This window comes from Temnothorax americanus, unplaced genomic scaffold, assembly GCF_048541705.1.
Source record: "Temnothorax americanus isolate GAGA-0224 unplaced genomic scaffold, ASM4854170v1 Scaffold194, whole genome shotgun sequence".
Lineage (NCBI taxonomy): Eukaryota > Metazoa > Arthropoda > Insecta > Hymenoptera > Formicidae > Temnothorax > Temnothorax americanus.
In genome coordinates this window covers 112,501-122,646 of record NW_027509333.1, presented here as the reverse complement: position 1 = coordinate 122,646, position 10,146 = coordinate 112,501, and the positions used below count along the sequence as shown (strand labels likewise).

General features: G+C 34.9%; 1 protein-coding gene and 1 pseudogene across 2 annotated transcripts in view; one reads left to right on the top strand and one right to left on the bottom strand.

Moving 5' to 3' along the window:
- Positions 1-6,115: 6,115 nt before the first annotated feature.
- On the bottom strand, positions 6,116-7,662 carry LOC143896731 (uncharacterized). Its single transcript, XM_077404722.1, has 4 exons — positions 7,530-7,662; positions 7,342-7,434; positions 6,886-7,022; positions 6,116-6,474 (listed from the first exon to the last, which is right to left on the bottom strand). Exons 3-4 carry the CDS (start codon positions 7,010-7,012, stop codon positions 6,116-6,118), a joined length of 486 nt encoding a protein of 161 aa, XP_077260848.1. The 5' UTR covers positions 7,013-7,022; positions 7,342-7,434; positions 7,530-7,662.
- A 21-nt stretch (positions 7,663-7,683) lies between these two features.
- The window catches only part of LOC143896725 (putative ATP-dependent RNA helicase spindle-E), an 8,570-nt pseudogene continuing 6,107 nt past the window's right edge, over positions 7,684-10,146 (top strand). Inside the window, exons 1-4 of the transcript XR_013256736.1 lie at positions 7,684-8,510; positions 8,634-8,974; positions 9,221-9,427; positions 9,513-9,968. The product of XR_013256736.1 is annotated as a putative ATP-dependent RNA helicase spindle-E (transcript). The remainder of the gene's footprint in view (positions 8,511-8,633; positions 8,975-9,220; positions 9,428-9,512; positions 9,969-10,146) is intronic.

Below are 10,146 nucleotides of genomic sequence, written 5' to 3'. Positions count from 1 at the left end.
AAAATAGAACAGAAAGGTTGAACTATAAGGAAAAAAACCGGCCCCAGCTTGGGGGCAGAAAGCTACATTAAATAGGGATGGTGGGAAGGCAGGTTTGCTGACGTTTTTTCCAGCGGGGTTTAAAAAGGTGGTGCTTCCGTAAATCTTTAAACTGGGGGCCCTCGTAAAATCATAGGGGAAACCAAGAGAAAGGGCCCCCCCAAAAACCCTTTTCGCTACCAGGGCCCGTCCGTTTTGTTTTTTCACTTTTCCCCTGTAATCCAAGGGGAAGGTTTTTAAAACGATGCATTTCCGGGGGGGCCCAAAAAACCCTAAAACGATTCGACACGACATTTATAGGGGGTATTTCATTTTTAAGGGGGGAAAAAAATGATGGCTTATTGAAAAAAAGGGGTAGTCTTTTTGGAAAAGGGGGTTTTTTAAGGTACTCTGGGGGGCCCAAAGCGGGGGGTCTCCCTAAACATTCCACAATTGCGGGTGGCCCTAGGGGGCACGCATTTTCTTGAAATGATCGACAAAGTATCTGTGCGGAAAAAACCTAACCCTTTTAAAAGACTCTCTTCTCAAATATCGTTAAAAAAAACTGATTCATGGTCCATCCCCCGGGGGTTTTAAACCACAATTCCCCTTTGCAAAAGAGGGTTAGCTGCAGTAAAGAGGATCCCAAATATTTCAAAATGCCATCAGACAGGGGGGAGGGAAATACCCACAGTATCGGTAAAAGGGCTTTTGTCCTCCGGGGCAAAGCCCGGGTAACCAGAAATTTTAAAATAAGAACGAAATGTTAAAAGTCTATTAATGCACACATATTAAAAAATTTTAAATTAAAACCCCACAAAGAAGAAATAAAAATCAAAACCAATATCAATATTTTAAAACCAAAAACTAAAAAAAGGGCACATCCCTTTTTGCCATTAATTAAAAAAGAAAAATTTACAAAACGCAACAATACAATCAAACATTAATAAATTTAATAAAAATTTTAAAAAAATTTAAAATTTTTGAAAATAAAAAAAATTTGCAAAAAAAAAACACGAAAAGTTTTTATATAATTTTTTTGGGAAAGCGAACAAACATGCAATAAATAAACACACAAAGGGGGACGTATAAAAAATTTACAATCCATTTAAGAATAAAAAATAAATAAAACCCCGGACCCTAAATAATTAAAAAAATGCCCGTAAAAATAACTCAACTGAAAATTTAAAACATTAAAAGAAAAAAAAAATTTAAAAAATGGGAAACTTTTAAAAAGTTTCCTTTTTTTTGGGGTAACCCGTTTGAAGGGATTTTTTAAATGCAGCGTAAGTGTAATATATACGCTTACGAAGATATAATTATAAAAAAGAATGGAAAAAATTTGGACATGGGGGTTTCAAAAGTTATTTTTTTTGGGTTTTAAATTTTGGAATAAAAAAATTGCCAATTTTTTTGGGGATCCCAATTCTTCTAAAAATTTTTTAAATACTTCTTCTAATTTTTTGAATTAAAAACAAAAAGTCTTACTTGGAAAGGGTTTAAATTTTCCCAAAAACAAATTTCCTTTTCTTTTTCCCTGGCTCGAAAAAAACAATTATTTTTTGTTTATCTAAGACACCATATATCATTCATATTTTTTGAAATTATTACGGAAAAACTGCTTTTTCTGTGCATTTCTGGATTTTTTGTTGGTCCCCTATCACGGCTTTTTCTGTGAATTTCTGGAGGTTTTTTGGGTTGGTACCTAGTCACTGTTTTTCTGTGCTTTTCTGGTTTTTTTTGTTAAATACCTAGCACTGCTGTTCTGTGCATTTTGGATTTTTTTTTTGGGAAAACCTAGTCCCGCTTTTCTGTGCATTTCGGGGATTTTTTTTTGGTCCCTAGTAAACTCCCTTTTCCCTGTGCACCTAAATTTTATTCTGTGCATTTTTTTTTGGACCCCCTTTTTATAATTTTTTCCTCCTTTTCCCATTAGGTATCTCTTTCGTCTTTTTTCATGACCTCATTAGGAATAGGAATAATTTAAATCCCTTTTGAGGGGTGTGATTTTAAAAGCCCCAGGCTGAGAGAAGGACGGTTTGTTGTTCTCTTCATCGGTTTACGTTGTTGTAAGCATAAAAAGGGTCCCTTAGAAATATCTTGTGTGAAACGATTCTCCAAAAAGGGTTCCCTTTCCCACCAAAACCCCCCAAGGGCTTACCATTACGGTAAACCCAAAAAAAAAAACCCAAAAAATTTGCCCACCGCCCCCCAAACTCGCATAAAAAAAACCCCAAAAAGTAAAGGGTTTCGACATTTCATCAGGATACTCGCTAAAACTATTGTAATTGTTCCCAAGTTTGTCGGGGGAAAATTTTTTTGGGAAAATTCCCCCCAAATTTTAATCCACCACAGGGACTCACGATTATCTAACCACACCCCCCCCCCATTAACTTTTGTGTTTTTAACATGGGGATGGAGGGGGCCCCGGAAAAAAAAAGGCCGCTCCACCCCCCTTAATGGGGAAAATAGGAAAGGGTTACCATCTCCCATTAAAATTTAAAAAATCGTTTCCCCTTCCCTTTTTAATTTAAAAAGTGAAAAAGCGCTCCCCAAAAAATTAAATTTAAAAGTGAAAAAAGCCCTCTAAAAAATTTAAAATTAAATTTTTTCCCTTAAATCTTTTCCAAAAAAAGAAAGATTTTTAAAGGGGCGGAAAAGGGTAAAAAATCAAAAATCGATACTAGGGCCTTTTCCCTTCTTTATTAAAAAACAAAAATTTAACCTTTTTAAAATGCAAACAAAAAATTAAGGAAAAGAAAATTTTTCATTTTTTTTCCCCCCCCCCTTTTTTTTTTTCTCCTCCCCTTCTGTTTTCTTCTTTTTTTTTCTGTCTGTCAAAATTTTAAACGGATAACGATTTTTAAAACAAAATAATTTCAGGAATGAAAAATATTATTTAACTTGACAAAAATTCTAATAATTAAATATGAAATGTTGAACCCAAAAATATTTACATAAAAAAAAAATTCCCAAAAAACAAAATTTTACCCTCTGGTGCCCCAAACCACCCTGGCTAGGATAAAACCAAAAAAACCTTTTTAAAAAAACGTAATAATTTCATGATTTTAAATTTATGTTTATAAAGGTAATTTACTAAATTAAAAAAGTATTTTGGGAAAACCCTTTAAAAATTAAAAAGGAAATTTAAAAAATTCACAAATTAATTATCTATATTTTATATCCATTTTCATTGTTTAAAAATAATACAGATAAAAATTTATGATTTTTTTAAAGAAAATTTTTAAAAATATATGTTATTTTTTTTTATGGGTTTTTAGATTTAGGGCCCCTTTTTCCCTGCCTTTAAAATTTTTTTTGGGCAAGAAAAGGGGAAAAAAGGGGGGGAAAAAAAAAAAGGAAAAACCCCCCCCCGGGCCCACCCCCGGGGGGAACCCCTCGGGCCCAAAAAACCCAAACACCAAAAAAAAATTTTTTTTCCAAAAGGAGGCGGGGGGGGGAACAAAAAAAGGGGGCCCAAAAAAGGGGGCACAAAACCCAGGGAAAACGGGGGGGGAAAAAAACCCGGGGGCCCCCAAAAAATTTTACAGTTCTCTAATTTTTTTTTATTTTAAAAAAATTATCTTTCAATCTCACTTTCGAAAAATTTTTTTAATTTCTTCTTCCTTCCTTCCAATTCGTCTCAATATCTTTAAAAAAAACAAAAAATAAAAAGGGCTATAAAAACCCGTTCAAAAACCCAAAAAACCCCAACACAAAACTCTCTCTCTCCCCCTTTTTCTCTCTCAAAACTTTAAATTAAATTTTTTTTTTTAAAAAATTTTCCGGGTTTTTTAAAACATATTCCCCAACTTATTTCTGTTTCCCCCTTCCTTTCGTTTTTTCCCTTCCCCTTAAAAAGGGAAACTTCTCCCTCTCTCTCTTCTCTCCCCCCTCCCCCTCTCTCCTCCCTCTCTTACCCCCGAACTTTCTTCGAAATGTTTAAACTTTTAATTTTTTTTTAAATTTGTAGTGTTCGAGGCAAACCTGAAAGATGAAAAAATATATTTGAAGCACCCAACATATAAAACAAAAATGAGTTTCAATTTTTTCCCTTTTAATAAAGGGGAAAACTTTTGTTTAAATTTAAAATTTTCGAGATATTAAAAAAAAAAAAGATTTTAAAAGAAATGAATATTTTTTTAAAATAAATTTAAATTTTTATTTTTTTTTGATTTTAAAATTTTTTTTCCCCCCAAAACCTTGGTGTAAATTTTTTTTTTTAAATTTTTTCCCTTTTAAAATTACGTTTTTTTTAAAAATTTTTCCTGCCCTTTTCAAACATATTACCCACTTACTTGTTCTCCCCCTTTTCCTTTCGTCTTCTTCTTCTCCTTACAAAGGAAAATTCCCCCTTTTTCTTTCTCTCCCCTCTCTCCCCCTCTCCCTTCCCCCCCTCCCCTTCCCCCCTCTCGAATTTTTCCCCTTCCCCCCAGCAAATTTAAATTTTTACTTTTTTAATTTTTTTTTAAATTTGTAGTTTTTCGGGGCCCAAAACCTCCCCCAAATGAAAAAAATTTATTTGAAGCATGCCACTAAAAAACAGAAAAATGAGTTATCTTTTTTTTCCCTTTTATAAAGGGAAATACTTTCCCTTAAATTTAAATTCGAGAATTCAATTAAAAATTTTTAAAAAAATGATATTTTTTTTATAAAAAAAAAATTTAATTTTTTTAAACTTTAATATTTTTTTTTTTTTCCCAGCCTCGGGGTGAAAAATTTTAAAAATTTTTTTTTGAAAATTTTTTCTCCCTGGTTAATGTTGGACAATTGATCATTTTCAAAAATAAAAAAATATTTTCATAAAAAAAAAATTTTTTTTCGGGAAATTTGAGGGTCACCCGTCAGGAAAGTCTTTGAAAAAAATTTTTTCCCCCCTTTTCACCCCCTTATTTCCGGGCAGTCAGGCCCGCATATTTTTGGTAAAAATTATTTAAAAAAAAATTTCGATCCCCGGTTTCCCAAAAAAACGGTAACAAAAAATTTTCCCATTTCAAAAGAAACCCCTCGGAAAAAAATTTAAAAAAAATTTTTGAAAACCCGGCTTCCAAAGATGGTAACAAAAAATTATTTTTTCATAGTAGAAAAATTTACTTTTTCTGATTACTCCCTGGGAAATTTTTCCCTATCCCTTTTTTGATCTATAATATCCCTTTTTGATCTAAAATTTGTTGAGGGATCAATTATTTTTCAAAAAAATGGGGAAAAAATTAAAAAAAAATGGGTTTTTCCCAAGAAAATCGATAAAAAAAACTATACCACTTTAGTGGAAATCCCCGGAAAAAATTCAAACCCCCATTTCATTTTACTTTTGGAAAAAATTGGGTTTTCAGGGTTTGGGCGGGGGCTTGATGGTCATTTCAGTCAGTCAGCAAAAAATCGGGGAAAAAAACCCTTTTTTACCTTTTTTTCCCCCCCTTAGGGGGGGAAAAAAATTTTCTAAAATCCTTTTAGTATGTTTACGTCTTTAAGGGAATACACCCTCCAAATTTCAAGCCCTCTAGGTTCAGGGGTTGGCCTGGGCTTTGGGGATGAGTAAGCCCGCCCGTCAGTCAATCAGCCCCAAGTCATTCGGGTAGTCCATTCAGTCAGTCGGGACATTTTCCCCTTTTAAATTATAGTTTGAAAATTTACAATATAGGGTTTGCAGGGTTTGCATGTTTTATTTGAAAAGGGAAATAAAAACTGTTATTTATTTTCCCTTTAATTAATTTTTTTTTTTTATTTTTTTTTTTTTTTTTATTTTTTTTATTCTTACATGCCTAAAGGAATGAAAAAAAATAAAAAGGTTTATCCGAATAAAAAAGGAAATTTAATGCAGTAATGGGTTACCCACCCCCCCGATGACCTTGCCTTTGGGACTTTTGTTGCCCGGGGGCACCCCCCTTTGGGAAAATTCAGAAGGTTTTAACCTCGCTCGTTTTTTTTAATTTTCCCTTACTTTTCTGTGGGCCGGGATAAAAATTTGGGATGTTTTGTTTGGGTTTCCCAACTCGGACGACGCGACGCGTACGCCTCAGGGGAAAATGGCCTTTGTTTAAGGGCTATATGACGTTTTTTAACTTTTTTTCGATAATAACGAATTTTTCTATTTCTGTTATACAGTCCGCTTTTGATAACGTCTGAGTTTATTACGCAAATTGCAAACATCTGTCATATAAACTTTATTGATGTTCACAATTGGCTGTACCGACTGTACCGTTTCGCATGATTCTGCGGAAGCTGGGACAATATCAGAATTGACTTCAACATTTTCTGAAATTTGTAATGCAGTGATAGTACCAATATCAGCAGAACTAGTACTGGGAATATCTACTGCAATATTTGTATCTGATAAATACAATGTAGGCATTGCAGTGTCCTTAAGACGCCGCTTCTGCCCATAAGGTATTATCATACTTTCAGAAAAATGTAAGGAGCAAATTCTTAATTTGTCCTTTACTTCTCTTGTTGCATCTATAATAAAAAAATACATATCGAAACATATTACTATAAGAAATACCTTATGGTATAAAATATATATAAAAATTATCAATACAAGACTATCATTGTAGTATATATTTTTATAAATCATTATAAATAAAAAAATACATAAAATAAAAGTCTTTTTTACTCAACCGGACTGGCCAAAAATTAAGAAATTTATTGCTCACAGTAAGCAATAAATTTCTTAATTTTTGGCCAGTCCGGTCGAATAGAAACGACTTTTATTTTGAATTCATACACTGGCGAAAAAAATACATATCTAATATTAATTTAATTTAATTTTTTTATACATGTGGAATATGCAATTTATAAATGCAACATAAGTACGTACGAAAAAGTATTCTATATTATTAATACATATATCAATTCTTAAAAACTTACCAATTACATCACTTCTTCCGATTGCTCTCAACCATGCCTGAGCCTTTGTTTCATCTCGTGGTAACATATGAGCAGGAACTTTATTTGCTGATGATGTGCACCCTGGCACACAGCATTTCCACACCATTGTAGCTTTTCTTAAAATAAATATATACATTGTAAATAAATATATTAAAATAAAAACATACATATACAATATACATATACATAAAAATATATATACATACATATATGTATATATATATATATATGTATACATATATACATATATATAACAGACAAAATAAATTAATCCTTTTCCAAAATATGTGTATTTGTTGCATGTACATATTGTTGTATACAATATTATTATGTGTGTAAGTATGTGTGTGTTAATATTATATGTATATACAGAGGTTAGGTTAATCTATTTCTTCTTCTAATATTTCTGTTAGTATAATTATAACATGCAATTACCTTGCTTTGGCTTGCTCGTTCTTGTTTGATGTAGCACGTGAAAGCACGTGAAAGCACGTGAAAGCACGCTGTTTCTTATGGCTAACACCCGGACTAAAATTGAAGCAAAGACGGTTGACTGGATCAGCAATCCTCGAAAATTTTCAGAATAAAACACGTTCGGTAATTATTTAGTTTAGGGGCCTCACCTGGCGATGTAATTATGCTCAATCGACGCGTTTTTGCACGAAATAATCTGGCAGAAAAAAAGTGTCGCTCTCACACGTTCAAACACGGTCTCGGTTTGCACGAAACGAAAGAATCTAACAGAAAAAAGTATCGCTCTCACACGTTCAAACACGGTCTCGGTCTTGTACTGTCTCGAAACTCTCGAATAATTGATAATAACCGATACTATCCGACAAGGAAATGTGAAGAAGAAGAAGACCAGAAACTATCCCCACTCCATATCACGTGACCGATTTTAGTTCCATTTTCCGGGTCATAGTGCAGATGGCGATAATGTACATCCGTCCTTCGTTTTAGCATGGGAGTTTGTACCCCCTGTATGCCAGAAATGCTCCGTGCCCCACTCGCCATGGTCGTTCTCTACGCCAAAATGCTTGACCTCGACGAGCCACGTCGCCTTCTTTCACATTCCCTTGACCCACCTACTTTCTTTACGTTGGCAAATACCATCTTAAGCTTAAAAGAGATCGGAGCTTTGGTAAACGATGATTCTTCGCAAGTGTTTGACGGAAAGTTAACCGATCTCGGCAAGATAATGGCACATCTTCCGGTCGGCATTCGAATTTCGAAATTAATCATGTTGGGCCATGTTTTTGGGGTTTTACGAGACGCTATTATTCTGGGAGCCAGCATGGCCGTTAAAGATGTCTTTTTTATGGAGCACGGCCATCCTACCGTTTCCTCTTATACGACGCGAAAAAAATGGGCTCACACGTCTGATAGCGACTGCATTGCCACTTTAAATGTTTATAAGACGTGGCAAAATGAAAAAGCTAACCGTCGCGTAAACACTCCGCAAGCCGAGAAACAATGGTGCCAGAGAAATGGACTTCAGATAAAAGCCTTGCGTGAAATGGATGCTCTGGTGCGCGAGATCACCCGTAGGTTGCTGAGATTGGGAATTCAAGAAAGTATAGGAGTTACGAAAGTCATTTGGCAAGGTATATTTACGTCGTTAACGTTCAAGTTTTTTTGACGTCATCCGTAAACGATTAACGTCGTTGCGGCGTATTCTTTTTCTTATTTTCTACGTCGTTTTACGTCGTTTCCTCATTTACTTCTAGGTGCAGATCGCGAGTTCGTTCTTAAAGTCATACTTGCTGGAGCTTTCTATCCCACGTATTTCGTCAAACGTTTGCAAACGCAAGAAACTTGGGAAGAAAATATTTCAACGACTCTCAGCAGTTTAGATCCCACGAAGACAGTTTCGTTAAGAGGTTGGCCACGGAAACAACCTGGATATTTATATGCTAAGAACGTTCAAGAGATTTTTTCCAAACATTTAAGAATTCCAGAAAAACAAATAGCAATATTTTTCACGACATCGCGTATTTATGTGCAATTTCGCGAGAAAGAAACGGCCCGTGACGACAGTCTTCAAACGATCGCGGAGTCTGTTTATCAGGTGCGTTTATTAACATACTTGCTTTATCGAACGAACATGACGGAGAGTAAAATATTATATATACATGCACCGTGATATATACGTAAGCTATACGATGATACTATATAACGTTCGTACTTACGGTATATGTGTAAACACAAATGACGATACGTGTAAAGAACGATAAATGATATACTTTAGATCGTCGCCGTCGGTAAAACAAAAATATTTTAGTATTATTCTAATATACGAACCGTTCGTTGTCAGGCCGTCATGATGAAACATTGCAACATCCTGATTGAAATAAAGTTGTTGACGGTAAAAGAAGCAAATAAGAGGGCGAGATATTATACGGTCCATAACGTCGAACGGACGTTTTTCGAAAGGACAGATATAAATATGATTAACGCACGGTCGCGAGAGGAGAAAAAGTTTTATGAAGAGGAACACGAGGACAACGCGTGTTTGTTAGAAGTACGTAGAGTAGGTAAACTTTGGCGGAAGCGTTCGGGTAGCTCGTTATTGAAAAATTACGTAAAAAAATTTTTTACTTTTACAGTATCCTACGCCACCTAGAGAAGAGGATTGCACGTTTAGCGTAAAACTCCAAGGTCCAGATTCTCCCTTAGAAATGGAGTTGCGGCAGTTGACGTTGGATGAAAACGTGAGGAAGATAAGAGTAGATCGGAATTCCGTCAATTCTGTCCTTTTAGCGAACGATCTCACGCACGCGACACGTCTTTTGGTCGCTCAGAGCCTCACTCAATCCGCAAAAAATTTTCTAACGTTAAGAGCAACCACTTTTCTGCCAAATATTCCTGGACTTGCGGCGAGCACGCTCGCGCTAATTTTTGCACCGTGTGTGGAATTGAGATGCAATCCTCGCGAAACTTCATGTACGGGAGCTTTATGCGGTTTGGGCCCGATAGATACGTGCCGTAACCGGGCTATGTTTCCCGAGCACGATATGGAAATTCCATTTAACGTTGATATCACGCGGGATGATGTGAAAGAGGTATATCATTTTTCATTTTCATAACGACAAAACTGATACGTTCGCACGACTTCGCGTGAACGTTAATTACATAAGCGTGCTCATTTTCTGCTTTTCATCACGCTCCCGTACGTTTATAGATGGCGTATATACGTATATGGTTTTTCTATTATTCGTACTTCATTTTTTACTCCTCTCA